This window comes from Clupea harengus, chromosome 10, assembly GCF_900700415.2.
Source record: "Clupea harengus chromosome 10, Ch_v2.0.2, whole genome shotgun sequence".
In the NCBI taxonomy this organism is placed as follows: Eukaryota; Metazoa; Chordata; class Actinopteri; order Clupeiformes; family Clupeidae; genus Clupea; species Clupea harengus.
In genome coordinates, this window is record NC_045161.1 from 6,733,977 (window position 1) to 6,757,228 (window position 23,252).

Here is a 23,252-nt window from a genome sequence, read left to right on the forward strand (position 1 = left end):
TTTGCTATATGCTTTTTTTTTTACTAATACTGTAAGCATGTTTTTTTTTTGTATTTCAAAATGAAATGAACAGAGTTTTCCCTAGAACTGTTTTCTAGGAGAAACCTGAGAATGTCAAGGAAATTCCGAGTTGTATAGACTCATGTAATACATGCCCTGGAAATGTCTCTGGCACATAACATACAAGTTCACTGATTCATGAACAATCAGAAAATGTATTTATCCTGAAGCAATAACATCTCACTCTGAAGAAGGCAAATGCCCTTTTAAATCCTCTAATATGTTTGAAATTTTCCACTTGATTTTCATTACTTCTTTAAATATTAGATCTCATCCTTTTACAAGCTTTAGAAACACAAAGCAAATCCAACTCAGGCCCTATCGTAATGAAAAGAAAGAGGATAAAGACTCAATCTGTGGTCTATCCCATGGGTAAAAGACAAATACCAGGCTTACAAAGCATTAAAACTAATGACATATTTAATTTTGGATGTAACGTGACAACGAAACAAAACAAAAGAAAAAAAAAAAATTCTCCCTGCCTAAATCTTTCAAAATCTCATCAGTTCTATAGGACGACAGCAACAGCAGGTTTCATTATGTAATGTTTCAAAGCTACGTGTCAAGTGTGAAGAGAGATGCATGAGACTATCTAAAAAAAACAGCAAATGTCCCTCGGTCCCAAGAGGTCTTACAAAACTCTGATGAGTCAGAGGAACTGTTGTCCTGAGATCTTAGCCCAGATGAGATGGAAAGAAAAGAGGATATCTCTACCCAATCCCCTGTAACTCCAGAAAGCCCCTCCACACAGGCTGCTGTCCGCTTTGTAATTCCTTACTTATATCAGCAATAACATTCAAGATTTTGCATATTAAGCCCTGAGGCGCTGGGCATATTGCTGGACAATTACAGTACAACACAAGCAGATACTGGTGATCTGAGTTTTAATCCCAGATAAAGCATTTTCCCCTGTCCCCTCCACATCCCGTTCTGTTAGGAGCAGTAGAGGCAGTAACAGAAGTATATTACAGTGGATTGTTGCGATACCTGTAGTCAAGACATTTTGTCAATTGTGAATTCATTTCTGTTCCGTTCATCTCTGCGTCAGGCAGATGATGCAGTGAAAATGCTGTTGACCACCTGCAGCATCTTTTCACATTTTATGCAACATAAAGTGAAATAAAATGATACACAAAAGGACATGTGTAGTACATTTCATTACAAAACAAAAAATATACATTTAAAAAAGAACATGTCTAGAAATACAAGCTGAATTTTCCAAATATATTTACACAATAATAAACTTAAAAGCTCAACAACAATCAGTTCAGTACACAGTATAAAGGCTGAAGAAAATCTAAAGGAGGTCAGAGCACGTCTAAAGAATTATTAGCATATAGTATGGTATACAGTATTAGTAGAGTGTGTATCACACAGGACACAATGTCTATTACTCTATCTGTCGATCTCCTTCTGCAGCTTGTCCCTGAGTTTGTGGAAAGAGGGCCTCTTCCCCGGCTCTTCCTGCCAGCAGCTCCCCATGAGTTGGTAAACAGCAGGAGGGCAGTCGTCAGGTGCCTCCATCCGATAGCCCTGCTCTACTCTCTCTCTCACCTCTTTTAGTGACTACAACAGGAAAGACAGAAAAGGGTCACTTCATTCTCCTTATGAATATAAATTGTATTGTAGTATATTTTTTATCTATTTTGAAAAATATATGAATATATTTTAGAATAATAAACTCAATATGGTTAATGTTTGCACAGTTTCATCAATGTATGTGTGTCCTGCACACAGGTTTTACACTTTCCATTACATTCATGAGGTTGGGTCATTTCATACAAGTACTGTCTATGTCTATGCATGTAGTGGTAAGTCCATTCCTCAGAGAAAGACCTGTTGCCAATCTAGGTGCCACATATAGAGTACATCGGACAGTCTGCTGCTGACCTATAGTCCAACCTGCTACGTATAGTAGCGCAGTGAAGACATGGAGTCATCTGAGGACACTCGGTCAGTGCCAGGGCAGTGAGCTATCAGCAGCGATAAGGCTGGATTGTGCACCACTGTTTAACAGTTAATTGAGATGTGTTCTGGCTAGGCTGTCGTTGCACTCATTATTGGCTCAGAATTAACCTTGCCCTGTCAACAGACTTTGGTGATTAAGGCTTATACTGTTCATACGGAAGCTGCACTTGATCTGCTTGAAATCTGTCCCTTACTTATTCATTTTGTAGAGCAGTTTACCTTTACCTATGGTTTTAAAAAGAGCATTCATTTTGATACTATTTCAAGTCTCCGCTGTTTTGAAACCTCAAACCTTATCAACCCATCTCCAAGTCTTTCCATGTAGATGAGGTGATAGTGGCACTGGTGCTGAATGGGTTACCTGGCAAACTCTGGCTTGTTCGTGTCTGGGTTCGTGTCATTGTCAAGGAGTCCGGGATCAGTAGTAATGCAGGCTTGCAATAGACTAACGATTCACATGCCACCGGTTCGCTTTCTCTCTAGGAACTTAATCCATGGTCACAGTGTGTCTCATACCATTATAAACTAAGAAGAGTGCAGTAACCCTAGGGATACACTGATAAAAGAATGTAAAACTGAGGGTTGAACTATTATATAACTAACTATACTTTGCACTTAGAAACAAATTGTTGAGCCCCTGACCCAACTGACTCAGGCACATTCAGGACCCTCGCTGACCTTCGCTGTGCATGGCCCCCGAGACATGAATGACAAACCGAAAAGTAGCTGGAGTACGGCGACACCGGTCAGGACGTTTTTCGGATGAGCCTTTAGGGCCATGTGTAACACAGGGATCTGTAAGTAAGATAATCCCTGACCCTGGCTGCCCTGCCACCCCACCCTCCCCCCAGCATTTCCTCTGCTGGCTTGCTGCCATGAGGAGCTGTTGCCGTAGAAACAAGCCCCACAAGCATTAATCCGGGTTTATCCCTGCCTTTATTACCTGCTTAGTGAAACCGCTTTGATTTCTCCGTGTCACATACCTGTGTAGTGAGTAACTGACAGAAACACGGGCAAAGGAGAAGATGTGCTCATGCAATGGAAGCAGGTGACCATCATCAGACTACCACATGCATGTTATGAAGATTAAGACACAACCAGCATTTGGCTTTAAAATGATAAAAATGACTCCCAAAACAACAGTGTGCATGTGCTGCATACTTATTTCAGGTGAACAAGTACTTCAGACTGTTTCCTACAGTCTTTAAGAATGTTCAGACTAAAGTGTAGACTGACGTGTGTTTGATGTCATTTTACCCACTGGAAAGGATATGGTCTTCTGAGACATGTAGTTGATATATTCATGAGTCACTGTTCTAATTGGCCGCCTTTTGAAGCATTTTGTAAAGAGGGTTCAAATTTATTTGACAAAATGGTGACTTAAGTACATCCAAACTCTCAAACAATATGGAGAAATAACGTGTGCTTTTATTGAATGAATCAGTTTGGAAGACGCCAATAAGCAACGGCTATGTCTACTTCAGCAAATCCGACTTTTGACCACCATCAAACTGAGCCAGTTTGCTTGTTTTTTCCTCATAACCCATCCCAGCTGATCAAAGTCCTTGTAGGCTCATTTAACATCTCCTATAGTTTCTCTGCCCTGATGCAGCTAAGTGAGTAAGATCTGAGGAGAGGTCTGACAAGGGTTACTACTTAAGTCTAGACAACTGATTTGCTTTAGCTACATTCTGCATGTAGCTGCTTTTTTCATCCCTTCACAAGTCCTGACTGACCACAGACTATCCTGACAGTCTGGACCGGAGAGGGCTGGCCTTAACTCACCATCTTTGGGTAGGGCTGACGGCCGTAGGAGAATGTCTCCCACAGGAAGATCCCATAGCTCCAAACATCTGACCGCGTGGAGAATTTCTAGGACCAAACGAGTCAGCAAAACAGGAAGTCAAATACTGAATATGAAATGCTACATGTATACTGCTGTTCGTGTTGCTAAAAACAAAAAGTGCAGCCTTAATGTTTTAAAACCTGTGTGGAGGACACCAAGCCCACCTCTTTCCTCAAGGCCTCTGGTGCAGTCCATTTGACGGGTAACTTTACTTGCTCTGAGCCCTTCGAGTCCCCTTTGGTGAGCCCAAAATCACTGACTTTGGCCACCGTCTCTTCAGACACCAAGACGTTACGGGCTGCCAGATCCCTGTGAACCAACTTTTTGGACTCGAGGTACTCCATTCCCTCACATACGTCTCTGATAACAACAAAGTCAACAGCTGTCTGTTCTGTTCTCTCAAACTGTGTCAAACTGTGTCTACTGTGGCCCATAATAAAATGTTTGATTTAATTATATGGCTGTGGAGATCAGAAAAACATAAGTGGGGGGGGAAAAAAAGTCAAAGACTTACAGTGCAAAACGCATCAGCTGGCCAGTGCTGATCTGAGAGCGCCCTCTTGTGCGTAGAAAATTCACCAGGTTGCCCTAGAGAGCAGGAAACTAGCCACTGTCAGGCTTCTATGCATTACTGCTATTACTGATCACCATATATTAACACTTTTTCACACTGGTCGAGTAGTACATGACCAAAGTTCCTAAATACAATCCCCCAACAAACCTGGCTGGGTATAAACATACCTTGTCCATCAATTCAGTGACTATGTACAATCCATTGTGTAAAATCACACCCAACAACCTCACCAAATTCTTGTGCTGTAGTTTCCTGTGGGTGATAAACAGTGATGAAGGTAGCTAAAGAAATGTTCCACCAAATAGAATTAACTTACAATAATTGTTTTACTCTTACTTTACCTCTGATACAGTTAGTAAACAAATACATAGTGTATAGATTTAAGAGATTTAGCAGAATGTTTTCAAAGGTAATTAAACTAAACGAAAATAATCTATATAATAATAATAATAATTTAAACAAAAATGTACAGACTACCCATATTGAATGACCAACTGCACATGTGGTCTGAGAAATGTGTGTAAAAGTGGTCGTAATTTCCAGAATATTTAAGGTTACCACTAAAGACATATACCTTGGGAAATACAGAAAGAAAAGAAGACACTTTGTAAGGGGAAGTAAAACTCACGTCATGACTGCTGTCTCTGACAAAAAAGCTTGAGCTGTGACATCACATTTAATGTTCTTTACTGCCACCTTCTGGCCCAAGTACTCCCCTTCATACACCTCTGTGGACAAAAAAGGACTCACTGTCAGTCTAGGAATGATGTGGAAAACTGTTTTACAAAGACAAGAATCACTAATAAGGAATGTGCGACAGCTCAACAACATCAACACAGACATTGTCATTTATGGTACTTCCCTACAAATTAATTCTCAAATATGGGTACAGGAAGACTGCAATGTCACACACCAAAATAATGTCTTCTTTTTAAAGGTGGAGAGACTCACCCCCAAACTCTCCCTCTCCAATGCTCGCTCCTAAAATGAGCTTGTCCATTTCGAGGAGCCATCCCGCTAAGACAAAAAGGAGCAGCAGACACAAGCTTAATGAAGTGCTCAATGAAGCCAGGCTATGAGTGATCACTTTTATATGATTTGTCTATGTCAGTTTCGTCCTCTTTCAGTATAGCCATCCAGAGAAATACATGCAATCTAGAACCTTCAAGAGCTCCACATGGAATTCCATAAGAGGACAATTTAGGTGATAATAGGTTTCTTCATACATGACATTTGGAAGCTAAATAGAACACACATACAACTCTTCATTAAAGGGCTAAAGGAACCTTTACACCTTTACAAGAGAACAAGATAAACACAAATTCTCTATGTATATCAAAAAAGGAACCCTTACCTTTAGATATCTCTAACTCAGCTGACCTGGTTCCTGCTTTCTCTTTAGGTCTGTGCAGAATGGTAGCAATGGCTCCCTTATTTTTAGAATAAAACTAAAAAAAAAATGTCAGTGGAAAAGGTAGCGTGAGATTCATCATAAAAAGGGCACTGAATCATTTTTAACATTTATATGGAAATGACTGATAAGGAGGGAGTTTTGGACTTTCAGGTGGTGAGATAAGGTGAGGTGTAAACTCATGCTTGGTGTACTGGGAGATGTAGTCTGTAGTGGCTCTGCACCAACAGAAACCTCTGCCAGGGGACTAAGGACTACCACTCAAAATAAGGCTTAAACTACTGAGGAAGTAAAGTGAGGCTCTACAGGACAGATAGGGCATGAAGCTGTGGTGCAACAAACCACCACTCATTCAAACCGCTATCTCATGGTACTCCCCCATAGTTTCTTGGAATGAGTCTATAATCTTCTAAAGGGGATGATGGAAGCAAACATGAGCAACCAAGGCTTTCATTTGATTATACTCCATATGCATCTATAGCTCAAAATACCTAAAATAGGATGTAATAACATTTTGCTGACAATCATACAGTTCAATAATTAGGTTACAGAAAGATTATTTCACTCACTTTCACTTCCACTCACCTAAAATTAGTTCACTGCTTCATAAAAATAATGTTATTTATAATCCCTGTTTGTCCTTGTCAATATTCTGAGGAGTGACTATTTCTAAAAGGTTGGAGAACTGAAATGAAACTTTTTTTCTATTGTGTATAAAGGATGTCATGGACAAAGAAAGTGCGCAATAACTTCAGAAACTGTAAATCTAAACAGGTTTACAGAGCACTCACCGCAATCATGTCTATAAGGTTATAGAAGAACTGGGAGCTGTCAATTGTAAGTTTGTTGTCCTGGTAGATGACTCGGTAGTGAATGACATCCCCAGCAAAGCTGACACATAGGACATAATCCCCAGGGTGGCGGAAGGACTCACGCACCAGAAACAGGCCATCCTCTCTGGGCTTCAACTTCTTCAAAGCCTCTTGGCCTGAAATCTTCCCATGAAACCAACTGAAGCATATACTTACAGTGAGTGCAGGGAAGAAAGGGTATTTCAATGGGTGATGGAGGAACTAAAATCGAATAATGTGGAGTATGACTCATGACAGTATGATGTATGATGTACTGCCAAAGTTCAGCCATGCAGGTCAGTACATGGACACTTAACAGTATGAAAATGATACACTATTAGGCCTCCAGTTTCACCCCAAACACACAATATGTATCAAGTTTGGTACAAACTCGGCACTGTCATTGAAATCTTCACACAAGTCTTCAGTCAGAGTGTAAGAAAAGTGGATTGCCTTTTGCCATCTGTAGATCAAATGCTGTACTTTTTGTCTGAGCGCTAAATATATTTAAACAAAAGTGTACAGAGACTTACGGCATAAGGCTGAGGCAGGAGTCTATGCGTATGGCCTCTCTCTCCCTCATATTGGTGCTAGAAATAAGCCCTTCCTCTCCTGTCTTGTTGTTTCGGGCTTTATATATACCCTTTTCCTGAAAAAGTCACAATCATAAATTTAATTCTGTCAATTTGACGTTTGTACAGAAATGTATTATACGTCAAAGCTGACCTTACCTGTGTTGGCTCCACTACGGTGATGATATTTCCTTTTTGATAAGCAATTTCACCAGGCTTAAGCTTTAAGTGGTCGCTTTTGGCAATACACTGTACACCTGCCACCAAAAAATTCTTCACAGAAAAAAGAGAGAAGCACAAAAGTAATGTAATATTCAGTAGATGATGTTTAGTAGTTGAGTAGATGTTTAGTCGTATGATATACAGGAACAACCGTGGTATTTCAAACGCAATAACTTTTACGCTTGTTACTTACCGTTGCCATCTTCAAGAGTAGGCTATGCTGTTAGGATAATACAGTTCATTCTCCCGCTGACGAAGTTTTGATTCATCACCGACTTCATACCATTTGTCCTTTACAGGAGCACAGTAAATTCATTTTCGACTAACCCTCAATGAATCACTCTCTTGAGCATCTAATAGATCACGTCACCAACACGCATTCACGTCACTAAAAAAACTATAAAGCCACTGTCAGCGAACTTCCGTCAAACGCATATTGGTCACAGAGTAGACTTCCCTTCAATGTGATGTGAAATATATTTGGCAAGCAGCCTGGTAAAGTTTACTTACAGTACTTAGAGCCTATGTAATCTGTCGTGTAGTTCTCAGGAAATCTTTCAAAGGGTTTAACATATGTGGTTTTCTGTTCACTGCTGTATGTTTAATTGATATTGCACAAAAAAGCCTTCTTGCTTTTAGGTTTCGTACATATTTTTAATATTGTGATGGTTAGGCAACACTACAAAGACTTTTAAATTACATACGCCCACACAGTCTTTTAAACAATATCTGTTAAACAGATGATTGTAACACAGTATACCAGTACTATAAAAGGGAAATAAAATGGGTTAAAATAATAAAAATGAATCAGACGGGCAAAGTAAATTAAGAATATTACAGTGAAAACACACACCTCACACAGACAATAAAATGCGTAAGTGCACTGTTCCGTTGAGGAAATTGTTCATGTTCGTCATCACACCTTTTTAGGGCCTGGAGCCACCCATATTGCATGGTACGTGTCAAGTTTATTTACTGAAATATTCACTTTCCAAAGTCTTCACACCTAAAAAAGTGTGAAAACTCACATTGACCACACACATCCTACACACATCAGGCAAAAAGAAAGAAAACTCGTAAGACCAGGTCATACCACTGAGAAGAGAGCCACCGTCCAAGACATCTAACCACTGTCTTGTTCATGCGTGTCATTTCCTTTTAGATGGCCCACACTAAAATGGCGGGCTTTAAAAAGCAAACCTGACTGCATACGTTCCTCACCTCAAGTCAGACGTGTCCCTCTGAAAGTGCCTTATTTGCAGCATGCTTGGCTCTCAATTGTGCAATTTAACAAATCTAAATATACTTAAGTCCCATTACTGAGACCATGGTAACTGCTTCAGCACTGTTAATCCTATGATTTCGCTTAAAAACGTATTCAGTTCCTTTTGGTGTACATTCTTATTTTCACAAGGTATAACCTTACTATTCAGGTGTCTGTTTTACAAACACTCACACCTAAAGAACATCTTCCCACTATGTGGAAAAGTGCTTTTAATAGTTTTATACAGTTTATATTTTTCCTTTTGGAATACCACACAGGCATACTTTAGCTAAAAGTTCTATCATGTAATGTTTATTGATTGTTAATTGTTATCTTAATTTGTTCTTGTCTTTTTTGTTTCTTGTCTTCTTGCTTTCTACTTAATGTGTTCAAGTTCCTTACAAAATCCCATCTCTTTTCAAGACCTTCAAATGAATGTAGTTTTAGTACGTTACAAAAAGCCTTGAACTGGCCGGTTTTGGTGCGATTAATGCTTAATACACGAGAAGACATCTGAGAATGGCTAAACCTAAACGTACAGTCAGTAATAGAATAATATTAAAAGTAGTCGACTCAAGATTACTCATTGGGATGTTCAGCAGCTACACTGTCACTTATCCTGGACATGGAATGATGCTATGATGTCCTTTTCATTTCAGTGACAGTCATTCACAGTTGAGTGTAACCAAAGTCAACCTTACAGTACCTTCAGGAGGGAGAAACAGCAGTGTGTTTCCCCGCCTCCACAGTCCTATGTGAGGGCCAGTCATCAGTCTAGTCTTTTAAGGTGTCTGTGTAGAATATATGGAAAAGAAAGAGCATAAACCATGCTAATGCCAGCCAGTGAATTGCACTTTGCCTTGAAGAGCTTTTCAAGCATCTTCTAAATCTTCCTTTTTGTCTTTTTTGCCTTCCCCTTCTCCCTCCCCTGCTTCGCTACCATCCCTTCGCCTCTTCCGGTTCCGGGCACCAGCCTTCGATGCCGGCAGGGAATCCATGCCAAGGACTTTGTGAATCTGCCGGAATGCGAGTAGCCGCAAGGCGTGCTAAAGAAAGAAGAGGTGCAGATGTCGTTAAAAAAAAAAGCCTTAAAAATACACTTAATATAGAAATAACCACAGCATAGCGTGATTACCTGTGCGCTTGCGGTTATATCCTCTCTGGCTTGTTTGCTCATACCATTCAGAGCGTCGGTCTGGTCTTTCTCACAGGGGTCCAGCAGACCAGGGCCATCTGAGTGAAACAGGCAGAAGTGTGTTAGTACACAACGAGTGTCAGGTGCACTGCGGCATGCAGAACTAAACAAAAATCCATGCTCTTTTTTAATTCTTCCATTACAGCTTGCTAAGCTTAAAATGAGGATTTTCAACAATTTGAAAGACGTTTTCACCTTCACAGTTCCACAGTGAAGGAAGGGAAAGCTAACGAGCGCTAACCTGGCATGAGGGTTCCAGTAGCGAGGCATTCTAGGACTCGGCGCATGGCCTCTCCTGGACTCAGAGGACTTGAGGCACTACTAATGGCCTTCTCGACCAGCAGCTCCATAGCCTGCCAGTATGGAAGGATAACAGTAAGCACAACGGACCTTAAAATGACATTGTTTCCCAAGACTCAGAAACAACTCACCCAGCTTGGAATCTTTCCCCAGGTTGGTACTCGCTGACAGAGGTCACGCAACACCCTGATGATGATCACACAGGACTGTAGGCCATTGGCTCGAGCCTGAGACATGACATACACAGCACATACAGTTTTCATGCAGTGTACGGCACAACACGCACTACACATTTTTATAAAAAAAAATGTTTACATTTACACATCTAGATATGCACACAATTCAAACAATGTGCATATATGTGTACAAAATCCAAACAAAGCCTAGTCTTTATTTACCTGAAACCATTTGGCATGACGCAAAGCTGCTAGGTACTCTAAACACCTCTTCTTGCTGAGAACATCTGGTGGGTCTTTTTCTGTCACTACTAAGGTAAAGAAGGAACTTTGTTAATTAGTCACTACTATTAGTTGATACAATACAAAGCTTTTGAAACAGAATGAACTGCCATTTTACATAAGAGAAAAACTGTGATACCTTAGAGGAACATTAGTACAAAACCAATTCTCCTTTTGTGACACAGAGTCAGAGGTGTATGCCTGGGACAGTACATAAACAAGGATAACCCATGTATAGATGTAACAAGTTAGCCAGTGAGGATGATGACCTCAAGATGAATACTCAAGGTCATTACGGGATGTCGACATTTCATGTCCTCGTTCCTGGAAAGAGTGACCACTTGAGTAAATCGTGTGAAATGAAACTAATTTCAGGACAGATTTTCACTGAAAACAAAACAACCTGTGTAGGTCTGTTGATACAGAGAAACTCAACAAACCCAGACAGGCCAGGGTTTTATAAAAAGATAAAAACAAAAGATTAAAACAAAATGGAAACAACTCCCAAAGGTATTTTGGCAAATGCAAAACAATGGTATTAATGATCACAAGGCACAGTAAACCATTAACTCAAAAATCCATTTTTGTGTGTAATAAGGTGCACGATGACATAAGAGGTCACATAACACGTCCTTATGTGACCTTATTAAAACTTAAAATCACTTACAATTCTCTTCTACCTTCCAGGGATGAGAGAGAAGTGGTGCAATAATTAATACTGCATAATACTCAATAGTGTACTCCTACATGACTAGACAATAGACACTTTATGTGGCATGTAAATATGAAACATTTGAAATGCCACATAAGAATGTGATGGGAAAAGTTATTATCTATCCCTAAATGGAAGTCGGGCTGATTCAAATGAGCCTACAAGCCAAACCCAGCTCCTTTAAGCTGAAAAGAGTAACCAGACTCTCGTCCCTGGGTGTAACATTTACAAACAGATGATCATTTCCACCACGGCACCTGTCCACTGTTAAAAGAGTCTATGTTGGCAGCAGACGCTTGCCACTGTGGCATAGAAAGGTGAGAGATCCCGCTTCCAATGTAAATTGAGATTCCATGAAAATAAACAAATAAATAAATAAGCAAACAATGTAGGGAGGGTCTGGACTACTTATGACCTGAACCAAATAACACAGACAAAATAACACGGCTGGCCAATCGTTTCATTACACCCAAAGTGAAGGGGGTCGGGGAGACCAGTTGGACGTTCTTAAAGTCCGGGTCTCAAGTTGCTCCCAGATGCTTTGGGGGCAGCAGACTTTTGTCTTTGGGTCAGGAGAGACACACAGTGCATTTGGACTGAAAGCATGGCTTCTCTAACCTTTCTCGGCCGCCTTGGCTCCTGCCTGTTCCTCCTTGTTGGGGGCAGGGGCAGGGTCTTCCCTCATCACTGGCGATGTAAGAGAGATGGTGACCTGCATTTTTGGTTCCTTGCTCGAAAAAATCACGATGTTGGCTTCGTCTGGGTGAGCCTGCACCTCATACTGATCTTCAGAAAATGTCTGCCGGTTAAAAGGACACTGCAGATTACTCACTACAGAGGAGGTGCTGCTGGGGGCTGCTCCAGTTTTAGAGGGCCGTTTCAGCCCGTCTCTAACATCTGGAGTGCATAATGCACTCAGGGTGACTTTCTGTCTGTAACAACAATATATTTGAACAATATCCGGACAATATAAAACAAAACAGGGGATACGTCCTTGCATTCAGATCAGATTGTTAGATTTTGTGGATGTGTTATGGCTTTACTTTGTAATTCAGATCAGATTGTTTGATTTTGTGGATGTGTTATGACTTTACTTTGTAATTCTTACACAAATTATTGCCCCAGGGTCACTCTGTAGGGTTTGAGTGTCGTAACCAGGCAGTTGCACTAAAGATCAGTTAAAAGCACTTGCAATGACACATTCACTCAAACACATCATGGTGATCATCCTCAGCCTACCCCTGTGCATTTGTTTGGTACTTCTTTTGACAGATTTGTGGGAATTAGTGAGCTCTAAATGATGTGTGTAAATGAGTGGAATTACAAACATCTGTAAAGCTGAGTTGAACAGCAGTTTTAAGTCATTAAACTGAAAATTCATCTGAGGTGCAAACTCAGAATCTCCAGGATTCTTAATGCTTTTTTAAGTGTTTGTGTTTCATTTATTTGTCTCCAGTAAAATATCCACAGGAAGACCTAATAATGTTGTTCCCCATACTACTCAAATGACTCAACCAAATGGCTGACGTCCCACCATTTCACAACAGGACCACACACAGTTTGAACCTTTTAGTCATATCCATACTTCATATTACCCAAACTTGGTCTGCACTCAGTAAGGTGATTGGTATGGAAAGAAAAATGTCTCTGTATGTATTGATTTCTCTGGATTTGTAGATGCGCTTACCGTAATCCGCAAATATTCACCGATTTACAATTGTGTTTTTGTATCCACAAACACAGAACTTCTTATTTGTGACTTTTAAGTTCTCTTTTGAATAAACGTACTATGATTTGTACAGATTAATGTTTGTAAATATACACATTATAATTTGTAAAAATGTGTCTTTTGCATGTGTATTTGTCTAGAAAAGTAATTTGTAAAAGTGTATTTCTGTGTGTGCAGTGTTGAATCTGCAATATATGGACCATCCATGTCCACTTGTTTGGAGGGGGGCACATTTGTGTGGATTAAGACCTATTTGTTGTAGATGATGTTTTTTTTTTATTTACTTTTTATAAATTATGAAGTATATGTTTACAAGTCGATACTAATTTGTACAAATCACAAGCCAAGTCACAAGTAAGGAGTTCTGCGTTCGTGGAAAAAAAACATATTTGTAAATCGTTGAATATTTGTTGATCATGGTATGTGCATTTACAAATAATTATGAGACGTTTTTCTCTCCATGGTTTGGGGTCATCAGCAGTTTGGCATAGTTCACTAAATGTACATCAGCAGTCATCGGTCCAATGAAGTGTCCATTTTCCATGCTGTTTCCATCTGTGCCAGTCTAAAACAGGCTTTTGCTCTGGACCTGTCCCACATCAGCTGTCAGCTCAGTGTCGGCTCAAGTCTAACAACACCCTTTAGGAGGTGCAATCTCAAAATCTCCTTGAACACAGCAAATCAGCTCTTTTGGCTCATCACATTCGATCAGATTCAGGGTCATAACATTTCTTCAACCTACATTGGAACTCTTCATCTAGTTCAGATATGTGAACTCTCTTTTCTCTGGGAGTCAAGGTGAATCTATATTTGTGGCCAATTCACTCAAAAACTAGGTTTTAAAAAAAAAGTACAAAATCCGATTCCAGAGACAAGATTTTCTGCACATGTGTGCTTATGTGTCCCCTTATGTTGACACAACCCCTGTTGAGAAGGCTCTTACCGCTAACTGACTGGGTAACTGCTCAGCGACCATCTTCAAGAGTGAGCAGGTGGGCTTCTTGGCAGCCAGGAGAATGAGCTGGACGTTCTTGTCTCCATGCAGCAGCAGGCCCTTGGCTAAGATCCCCACCCGCATCACCCCCTTCAGCATCCGGGCCTGGGGATCAGCGCTGAGTTCATGACGGGAGAAACACAGAGGAGGGGAAGAGATAAGAAACCACCCAAGCATCACGGACAGTCAAGTCCAAAGCTGATACAGTGAGTGAGTCAGTCCCAAGTTCAACATAACATAACTTAACTTAACTTAACTTAACTTAAGAATGTAAGTTAAGTTAAGTGCAAAAACATATTACAATTGTTACGCTTTGACAGATCATATCCTTTCCAGGTTTATCTGAAATGTTGCTTCATCATCTGTGGTCACTGACAGCCTTGATGTCTACATGTTTTGCGGTGGTTTTAGAACACATGGGTAATTTCTCAAATATTCCCACCCACATGTTCATCACACTGCCTAACAATTTTCAAACACTCCTGAAAGGCAGATGTGTATCTTTAGATCTATCTTCACATTGATAGGCATCATGTTTGTGTCAGTGTTGTCACAGGGGACTGCCAGACTGAGCCTTACACTTTCTCTTGCTCTGCGTCTTTAGCGTCGTCACCACAGGCCGCCTCCTCCAGCAGGGAGTCGGAGACCAGCTTGAGGGCCCTCTCTGAGTGCGAGACGATCCTCTGCACGGCCTGGAGCTCGTCTTCCACTGGGTAGATGGTGGAGTGTTTGGCCATGATGTGCCGGTCGTCTGGGGATACAGGCCGTCGGACAGGCTGCAGGACGGGAGGATTTACAAAGACTGAGGCTGGGCTGAGGCTTATAATGGTGTTTCTATATATAATACAACCTATGAGTGAAAATAGTCATAGCTCTGAGTGCAACACAAGCAAACAAAGCGTTTCACCCCAGCAGACCCACAGCAGAACTTGAACCTGAAATTGTTTTCTAGCTGCTATCAATATTATATATGATCAGAAAATGATGTGTGCGGTACTATGACCACATCCAGCTCAGCAATACATCTAGTGACTGACAGCAACACAGGTTTATGATATCTAAAAGCACTGACTATTGTAGTTACTGCCATTGTCAACCTTCTCATCTGTCACATTTTAAACACAAGATAAGGACAGAAACACAGAGGATTTAGAGGAAGGTTTCAAATACAAGAAGAAATTAAGAAAATTTGTATTATGAAACTACAAAAGCCATGACACAGTAATGACCCACAAACACCTCCCACAAGTTTCAGTTCTAGTGAATACCACATACTTACATTCATACATACTTCCTGCCTTGCCCTGGTTTAAGAGTGTCTACATTAACAATCTCTTCAGCTTCTAATTTCATAAACCGAAACAAAAAGACTAACAGCCTCAGTCATGATCTAAATATATGTGTGTGTAAAGTGAACGTGTATGCACATGTCAAGTGTAATTGATAAATGTGCAACAGACTCTACTTCAGAGTTCATTGAGCAAACCTCCTTCAGTGGGTCTTTGCTTCAAACACTGACCTCCACCTCATTCCCCTGTGCATGGGACTATTTGACACTGACCTCCACCTCATTCCCCTGCGCATGGGACTATTTGACACTGACCTCCACCTCATTCCCCTGTGCATGGGACTATTTGACACTGACCTCCACCTCATTCCCCTGCGCATGGGACTATTTGACACTGACCAGAAGAGGAGGAACAGGCATGCCAGGCCGGCTCATGAGCGGGGGAGGCCCCATCCTGCGCCGCTGCTCCCCCCAGTACATCTGCTCCTCCTCCAGCCTCCTCCAGTACAGCTCTTCCTCATAGCGCCTGCAATAGAATAGGGGAAGCACAGAGAAAGATCAGCCGTGTTCTGAGGAAAGACCCACACAGTGGAGAAGACGAGAAAAAGAAGAAGAGGAACTAATGGTGGAAAGAACTTTTTCCCTGTTGCCGTGGATCTATGTACATGAATGATGCCCTGTGTGGAGAACCATCCCATGTGAAGCTGCATGCCTTTTAATCACACGGTGGCTTTTCCGCTTTTTTCAGTTGAAATGAACCTCGTGGGTCTGGCTCAGTGCTTGGCACATGGTGTTGAGGAACTTCCTCTGTGATGGGGTTCCCCATTCGCCCAACCACACATTAGCACACAGGCACCCGCCCCCCCTGTACCCTCCCAGGTCTGACCTCATCTCCATGTGCCAGCGCTGCTCGTCCTCCTGCTGTCTCTTCAGCACGGCCTTCTGCTTCTGCTTCCTCAGCTTGCCCTCCTGCAGCTTCCGCGCGCGGTTGCTCGGCTTGATCTCCACCGGCAGCTCCGGGTTCACTTTTTTCTGCAGGTGGGCGGAAAAATGTCACTGCATATCAGACACCCCCATTACGCACTGTAGGCCTCATCTAAGATGATGCTGGAGTGGGAGGATGATATAGGTTCACAGTTGGCTTGCAAAGGCTGCCACCTTGTGGTAAAGGCATTGTAAGACCAATGGACTAAAATGTGTAGGCTCCAGTCAACAAACTCAATAGTCTTTTAAGTCGTCTTTTTATGGTTGTTTGCCCACCTTGTACTGCAGGCGGTGCCTCCGTCCCTTCAGATGCATCTCTTTAGCGTTGGGATCATTAAAGCTGCATTCGCAGAGCTTGCAGTGGAAACGGATGACCTTCCCATCCTCATTGTGAACCTGCAAAATCGAAGGCATGCGATCATTACAGGGAAATCAATGTAATCCCCGCCAGACAAAAAGACAATAAATGTCACAGGCCAAATCCATACTGTAGAAAAAGCATGTTTTTAAAACATGGCCGTGGGCCAAACGCATAGAGAGAGCATCATGCTGTTCGGAGTCTGTCCACTTACCTCCTCCACATAGTCGTGGCCTACAGGCTGAACGTCCCCCTGGCCTCCCACACTGTCCCCATCATCATCACTGTGTTCGTCTGATTTGACCGGTGTCTGTTTGACCTCCTCCAGCTTTGCCGGGATAGGCAGGGTGGGTTTAGCTAGGACATCAAAGATGTGAAATGGTTGGACATGATGGATATGTAAAGTTTCATCAGACACCTATACATCTAATTTGCATAAATGTGCTTGCAATGTCTTTCTTCACCTTAATCATTTACATATGAAAAAAATGACATTCGGGCGTACATTAAAAGCAACAATCACAACATTCGGCAACATGGTAGAAAAAATACCAGATTCTCTGTACAGCTACATTGCCAAAGCAATCACTACGCAAAAGGTGTGGGATTTGTTACAGCTGACTCCTACCAACAATAGGTGCTTTGGGTGGGACAGATCTTTTTGCAGGTGTTGAGGCCTTGGCGTTGTTTAGTAAAGTAGCTTTTGGAGGTGTAGCAGCAGCAGTGGTGGTAGCAGCAGCGGAAGACGTGACGCTGGGATTTGTAGGCTTTCCAGCAGTCACTGTAGTGGTGACTGGAGCAGAGTTCACCAACACCGGCTCAGTAGAGGGGATGGGCTTGCCAAGCTTTGTGTGCAACTTCACTACCTGTAGAAAACACATTCCTCACTGATTGGAGACACAGTGGACATCTTGAGTCAGACACTACACTACCCACTGGCTGTTTTAGTTGAGAGTAAAACAAGCAATTAAGCATGGTTTCATCGAGAGCAACCGATAACACAACAAAGGCAAAACATGGCAGCGTGTGTACATGCCTTTTGTCAGTTAGTGAAAGAGAATGAAACTGTTGCATCACTACTGGTCTCTACCTTAATCACTCGGACAAGAGCAGTATGGTTTGCTAATACATGACCAGTGGCTACGGCTGCCATGCTAACCTTCTGGTGCTTGGCCCCCCGTATGTGTGCTGCATAAGCGTCTGCTCCAGTGCAGGAGACGTCACACAACTCGCAACGCAGCTGAGTCTGGGCACCACGTGGCCCGTTGCTGGGCTGACTGCCTGACTTCAGACTTGCCTCCTTCTTCTTGTGCTTCTGGCCTTCTAAGTGCTCACGGTATGTCTGTGAAGGAAAAGAATAAGGCTGGGTATTGGCACAGATGCCCTGATGAAGCTATCGATTCGATAGGAATGAGATATGAAACACTATATAGCAGTTTTCTATATTTATTTATTTATTTATTTATATTTATTTATTTATTTAGCCATATTGAGATGTTTTTAAAAATAACTTAAAGGGGGGCATTGGTTATTATTGGACTTTCTTTAATATGACAATTAGGTGATGTTTAACCATTGTGGAAATGAACCTAGAAAAACTAAAAATGCAAAAGTTCGACCCAGAAATTTTACAGATTGATATCGAATTGAACAAATTTTAAAAAGGGCAATGTGACTGTGTGTGAAAGATCTTTTCTGTGATTGATTGACTATTTCACCAACATAAACTATATGTTAATACATTTCATCTTGGCCATATTTTACATCAATTATCTCTATTGTGCAACACAATTAAATAACAAACCAAAGTTTCCCCTCAACATTGCTTCTAACTCTACTACTGCTATTTTACCTTTTGATTTCCACAAATCAATCATAAACTGGAAGCCTACCTGTGGTCCAGCACAGCTTATTTTGCAGATGTCACAGTAGTGCAGCTGGGGCTGCTTGGGCGGACCTTTGGGTTTCTGCAGCTTGCTCTGGTGGAACACGGGCTTCTTGTAGGAGGACACAGCTGGCGCAGTGACCATGTTGCTGCCCGCGTTGCTCCAGGAGGAATTGGTCAGCTGTTTGGGGGGCTGCTGTGGCGGGGGTGGCTGCTGAGGAGGAGGCTGTGACTGGGGGGGAGGCAGCTGGGCTGGCTGGTAGTAGGAAGGGGTGGAGGTGTAGCCAGTTGAATCATAACTGGAGTAGCTTATGCCTGCAAAGGGAACAGGCGAAAAGACTATATGCCTAAGAAGTTTATATGTAGAACATGACAATTCCTTACCTAAGATCCTTCTCTACACCTTTTTTTGCAACGATATTGTTCAAACTACCATATATACAGTCATATCCTCTGAGAATGGTGACACTAGGTATGCTTTTAGTTTCCTTACCCGAATAAGATGTAGCTGTGGAATTGACGTTATAGGAAGAGCTGGGAGTGTATGTGGAGATGGGAGTGGGGGGCTGCTGTACACTGGTAGACACCGGGTAGATGCTGTAGCTGGAGGCCACGGAGCTGGCCGGGGCGAGTGGCTTTAAGGCAGTCACCTGTCTCTGAGGGGGCGGCTGGGTGTAGCCTGTGCTGACTGGACTGTAGCCGCTTTTCAGGCCTGCGAGAAAACAGATCCAGCGGCAGAGAGAGTCAGTTTAGCATCCGCAAAGACAAAAGTCAATTATTCATTTGCTGCCGTTCTACGCCAGCAAAATTGTTTGGTTCCTTCTAAGTACTAATAGTCATAATACAAAAATCTCCCATATGTTCTCAAAATCGAAACGTGCTTTCAGAGTCAATGGCAGATACTTGTGTGTGGTATTAAGGGCTAAATAAGAGCTAAATAATCACCAGGCTGAAAATAGGTGTCACTTGGGGCCCGCTGAGCAGGGGCTATGGTGGTCTGATAGTACTGTTTGTTTTCATAATTGCCAACGGTTGCAGCACGGCCATAAGTGTAGTTGTCCTGTAATATTTTCAGAGCAAAGCAAAAGTGGACAAATACGTTGTATATTATCAAACAGCAATGTAATAAACACATAAATTAATAAACATAAAATATCTAACAAGCATACTAGATTAAAGTCTTACACATCATGGTGTATTATTTAATTTTTACATTCTTTGCTCATAGAAATTCAGCTGTTTTTCCTAAACAAACAGGCAAAGCTGTGAGAGGTTATAGCAAGCACGAAGCTGAGGTCACTCAGTTTTGATACATCTGTAATGATACAGTACCCAGACATCATGTAACTTAGTGTGCCATAAGGACTGAATAACAGACAGCTAATGAAATCATGATGCTACATTAGCATAGCATATTCCTGTAATTAATAATGAATAAAAAAAAAATTGTGGATTTGATATACAATCATACTAAAACATTTTATGTGACATGGCATGTTGATACCTGAATAAATATAATTTGGTTAAAGGTACCAACTTCATATTTTGTGCATTTACTAACTACAACATGCTCTTTCCAGTGGCATGATTGTTTTTATGGCAGACTGTCTCATACATAGGCAATATGCACTTGAAATGCAGGTGTTAAATTATATATCTTTCAATTTTTAAAGCCTCATAAATCCTCTTCTTTCAGACATGCACCTAATTGCTCCAAAGCAAATAAGAATTTTTATACAATTTTCAGCAGGCCATAACTTAGGCAAATATACACAGTGTAGAACACTTATTCAATTTCAAGCATCTAGCATATATAGTTCAAAAGTAATGACTCATGGAACTTTTTTAGAAAGTTAGAGCCACAACCCCTTTTTAAAGTCTCCATATCTCAGAAACTAAAGAAGTAAAGATTTTGCTCACTAGTTGTTGGGTACATTATTTGACATTATTTGCATATTATATGAAAGAAATCCAAGATGGTCAGTAGGGAAAATGTTCTAAAACATTTCGATTGGACATGGACTTACCCATTTAATTTTTTTTTTACAAAACAAAGAACAGAGGAAGTGGAATTTGGCTCTGAAAACCTTTATGAGCTACATGAGGGGTAAACGTGTGAAAATAAAAGTAAACAGGCACTGACCGCTTCAGTGAAGACTTGGTAGGTCTGTGGTACAGTAGTGGGCTGAGGCGTTGGGTCCTGCTGGCGGTAGGCGTACTCTGGAGCTGGTTGGGTCTGGTACCCAGGGTAGGGGGCAGATGCCACAGGCCGGGCTGCCTGAGGGGTGGGAGCTGGGGCATAGGAGGCAGTCACAGCATGGGCCACACCTGCTACCGGCTGCACACTGTAACTAGCTGAGGTGGGGTGTGAGTATGCATTGGGAGGCTGCGTGCTGCGAGAGACAGACAGATAACAAGCCTCAAAGTGTTAGGAACATACTGGGGACTGGACTTTAATATTCATTGAGCCCCTCTTGGAAGAGATGTTCATGAAAAAAGTAAACCTGGCTTCCATCACTTCATTGACAACACTGAATAAAACTCAACACTAGGCTACATAATTACAATATGCCTACGATGAAAATCAACAGGATAGGCAGAATAAATATTTATTTGTTAACAATAAAGTACATATCAGATAAATTAAACCCACACTTGTGAAAAAGTTGTAAAAAAAACATTGGCAAGTTAGAGTTATATTGTATCATATGCCATCCATAAACTTAGCAGTAAAACCAATCTAGCTCTACTGTTCCACCTGTTTCTTCAACATGCTGTGTCACAAACCGTGAAAAACTAACACGCATATCCTGCAGCCAAAATAATAGATAACAGGACCTCACACACCCACTCAACTGCCATTTCACTGTAATGCCCCCCGGGGGCAAGTACAGGTGCCTGAGGAGCAGAGGGTCTCGCTTTGGCAAAAGCCTGGTACCCACAGCCAGAGCAGCACTAAACTGGATGACTCGCTAAGGGAACTATGAGTCTTTGTGTGCGCTGTTGAGTAGGCTACTGTATGCTATTGTTGTGTGATGCTTTGTGGTATGTACTGTTGTTGTATGTAAACACCTGAGGTTGATCTCCTTGTGATGTACAGTGCTGTGGAAAATAATTTCCCCCGGGGACAATAAACTAACTAACGCTTTATTACAGATTTCGTGGGTAATACAACGTGTTATACAGACATAATTCGCATTGTTCAATAAACATAGTTGGACACTGAAATAAGTCTGTGTTGAACCTCCTCTGATGTAGGCTAGAATTATACTGCGATTGAGGCACAGCGCAATTGTCACAGCTTCTGCAAATAGCATGGCAGTCTACAATGTGTTGTAAAGTCAACTCATGTATCTCTGAACAGATTAGGTTTTTTTTTTTTTTTTAACTAGCCTTATCCATTTCACATGCTGCTATACCTGGCATTGGCCGTTTAACTTTGGCTGTAAAATTAAATTCTGGCAATGTCAAGCCTTCAACTGACATAATCACGTATGTGTACAAACTCCCGTTACACTGAGCCCTTTAAGCATCACATAATTACAAAACTGTCTTGCACTGATTCTGCACATTGTGCCCAAACCATGACTAGCAAGGATTTTAAACTAACGTTAACAGTTATCCTAGCAAGCTCAAACCATGTTAGCTAGCTTAGCCATTTCCTCATTCTGATGCCACTTCAACAACACAAAAGCGACGCAACTATTTCAGATTGACAGTACGTCTGCAAGACACAATACATTGTTATATGTCCACTGCATGTAGCGCTGACCCGGCAATTACCTGTACTGCGGACCGGCACCATGTGTGAACCCATAATAATTACTTGCAGCCATCTTGGCATTTTCAGAACCGCTGTATCGGTCTGTGGTCATGTGACAAAACCTAACCACTCGCAAACCACTGTTTTGTGTTAACTGTATGCAGGCTGCAGTTCTAACCTCCTCACTTTCTCTATTTTTTTTAACCTCACTTAAAGAGTCTCTCTAGGAATTGCCGTCTATATACAGTGGACAGTGACAATGCTTGTTATAAAGCAACTTCGTGCGATTAGTTGGCTGGATCTTCAGTACTAGCAATGTCATGCAGTCTAGCCCCCTTGTTTGCAACGTAGGCTATTTCTGAAGTAAATTGGATTTTCCTATTTAGGAATTCTCTGCTCCTTCTATGGGAACACAAACCTGGTGCACGGTGATGTGATTGGAAGGAGTCACTTCGGGGCGGTCGGGTGAATTTTTGCAGATTGAGTAGAAGATGCTGTTGCCATGGAACAGGGACAGCCCTCCATTCAGGCAAAGCAAAGAAAATATAGAGATATGATTAGAATAAATAGTGCGTGGAATAAAGAAACAAGCAAGTCACTGCATGAGAGCGCCTTGGACCAACATAGGTTAAGCGCGCGGTAAATAGCAATGGGAGACAGATTGTGACAACCAATGAGAAATGTTGCTTGTTTTCCAGGAGTTACGAGCTCACAAACAGGTGGCTTCATCTCTGAAGTCGGTGACATGCGGAGTCAATATCATCTGGTAGGCCTAACAAATTAACTTTTTAGATGGAGGATAACAATTTTTGAAGAAT

The 23,252-nt window shown here is 41.6% G+C and overlaps 2 protein-coding genes across 4 annotated transcripts; both read right to left on the bottom strand.

Annotated features, from left to right (window-relative positions):
- Positions 1-462: 462 nt before the first annotated feature.
- Positions 463-8,031, bottom strand: matk (megakaryocyte-associated tyrosine kinase). Of its 2 annotated transcripts, none has more exons than XM_012828314.2 (12): positions 7,698-8,031; positions 7,442-7,555; positions 7,244-7,359; positions 6,651-6,870; positions 5,803-5,896; positions 5,400-5,465; positions 5,077-5,176; positions 4,616-4,700; positions 4,389-4,462; positions 4,039-4,234; positions 3,814-3,900; positions 463-1,626 (listed from the first exon to the last, which is right to left on the bottom strand). In XM_012828314.2, the coding sequence occupies exons 1-12, from the start codon at positions 7,704-7,706 to the stop codon at positions 1,456-1,458; spliced, it is 1,332 nt and encodes a 443-aa protein (XP_012683768.1). In that variant the 5' UTR covers positions 7,707-8,031; the 3' UTR covers positions 463-1,455. The 2 variants fall into 2 exon arrangements, with proteins under 2 accessions (XP_012683768.1, XP_031431007.1); XM_031575147.1 differs by having other exon boundaries at positions 6,651-6,882.
- A 106-nt stretch (positions 8,032-8,137) lies between these two features.
- On the bottom strand, positions 8,138-22,563 carry zfr2 (zinc finger RNA binding protein 2). Of its 2 annotated transcripts, none has more exons than XM_031575146.2 (19): positions 22,455-22,563; positions 20,815-21,064; positions 19,617-19,731; positions 19,165-19,383; positions 18,679-18,986; positions 17,946-18,128; positions 17,415-17,652; positions 17,001-17,143; positions 16,705-16,824; positions 16,331-16,476; positions 15,844-15,970; positions 14,736-14,932; positions 14,106-14,274; positions 12,052-12,232; positions 10,662-10,747; positions 10,395-10,490; positions 10,205-10,316; positions 9,904-10,001; positions 8,138-9,814 (listed from the first exon to the last, which is right to left on the bottom strand). In XM_031575146.2, the coding sequence occupies exons 1-19, from the start codon at positions 22,544-22,546 to the stop codon at positions 9,641-9,643; spliced, it is 3,054 nt and encodes a 1,017-aa protein (XP_031431006.2). In that variant the 5' UTR covers positions 22,547-22,563; the 3' UTR covers positions 8,138-9,640. The 2 variants fall into 2 exon arrangements, with proteins under 2 accessions (XP_031431006.2, XP_012683851.3); XM_012828397.3 differs by having other exon boundaries at positions 10,662-10,750.
- Positions 22,564-23,252: the final 689 nt, after the last annotated feature.

What these genes read in the sequence shown, in the direction of transcription:
- matk (XM_031575147.1), bottom strand. An exon ending in ACCTTATAGACATGATTGCG is followed by an intron (nt 5,897 to 6,650) that starts GTGAGTGCTCTG and finishes TTTTTTTTTTAG; the next exon opens with TTTTATTCTAAAAATAAGGG. An exon ending in GTCAGCCCTACCCAAAGATG is followed by an intron (nt 1,627 to 3,813) that starts GTGAGTTAAGGC and finishes TTCCTGTTGTAG; the next exon opens with TCACTAAAAGAGGTGAGAGA.
- zfr2 (XM_012828397.3), bottom strand. Translation starts at nt 22,546, where the DNA reads ATGACCACAGACCGATACAGCGGTTCTGAAAATGCCAAGATGGCTGCA. An exon ending in TGACACCTATTTTCAGCCTG is followed by an intron (nt 19,384 to 19,616) that starts GTGATTATTTAG and finishes GTTTTCTCGCAG; the next exon opens with GCCTGAAAAGCGGCTACAGT. An exon ending in TGCCTGTTCCTCCTCTTCTG is followed by an intron (nt 14,933 to 15,843) that starts GTCAGTGTCAAA and finishes CCCGTCCTGCAG; the next exon opens with CCTGTCCGACGGCCTGTATC.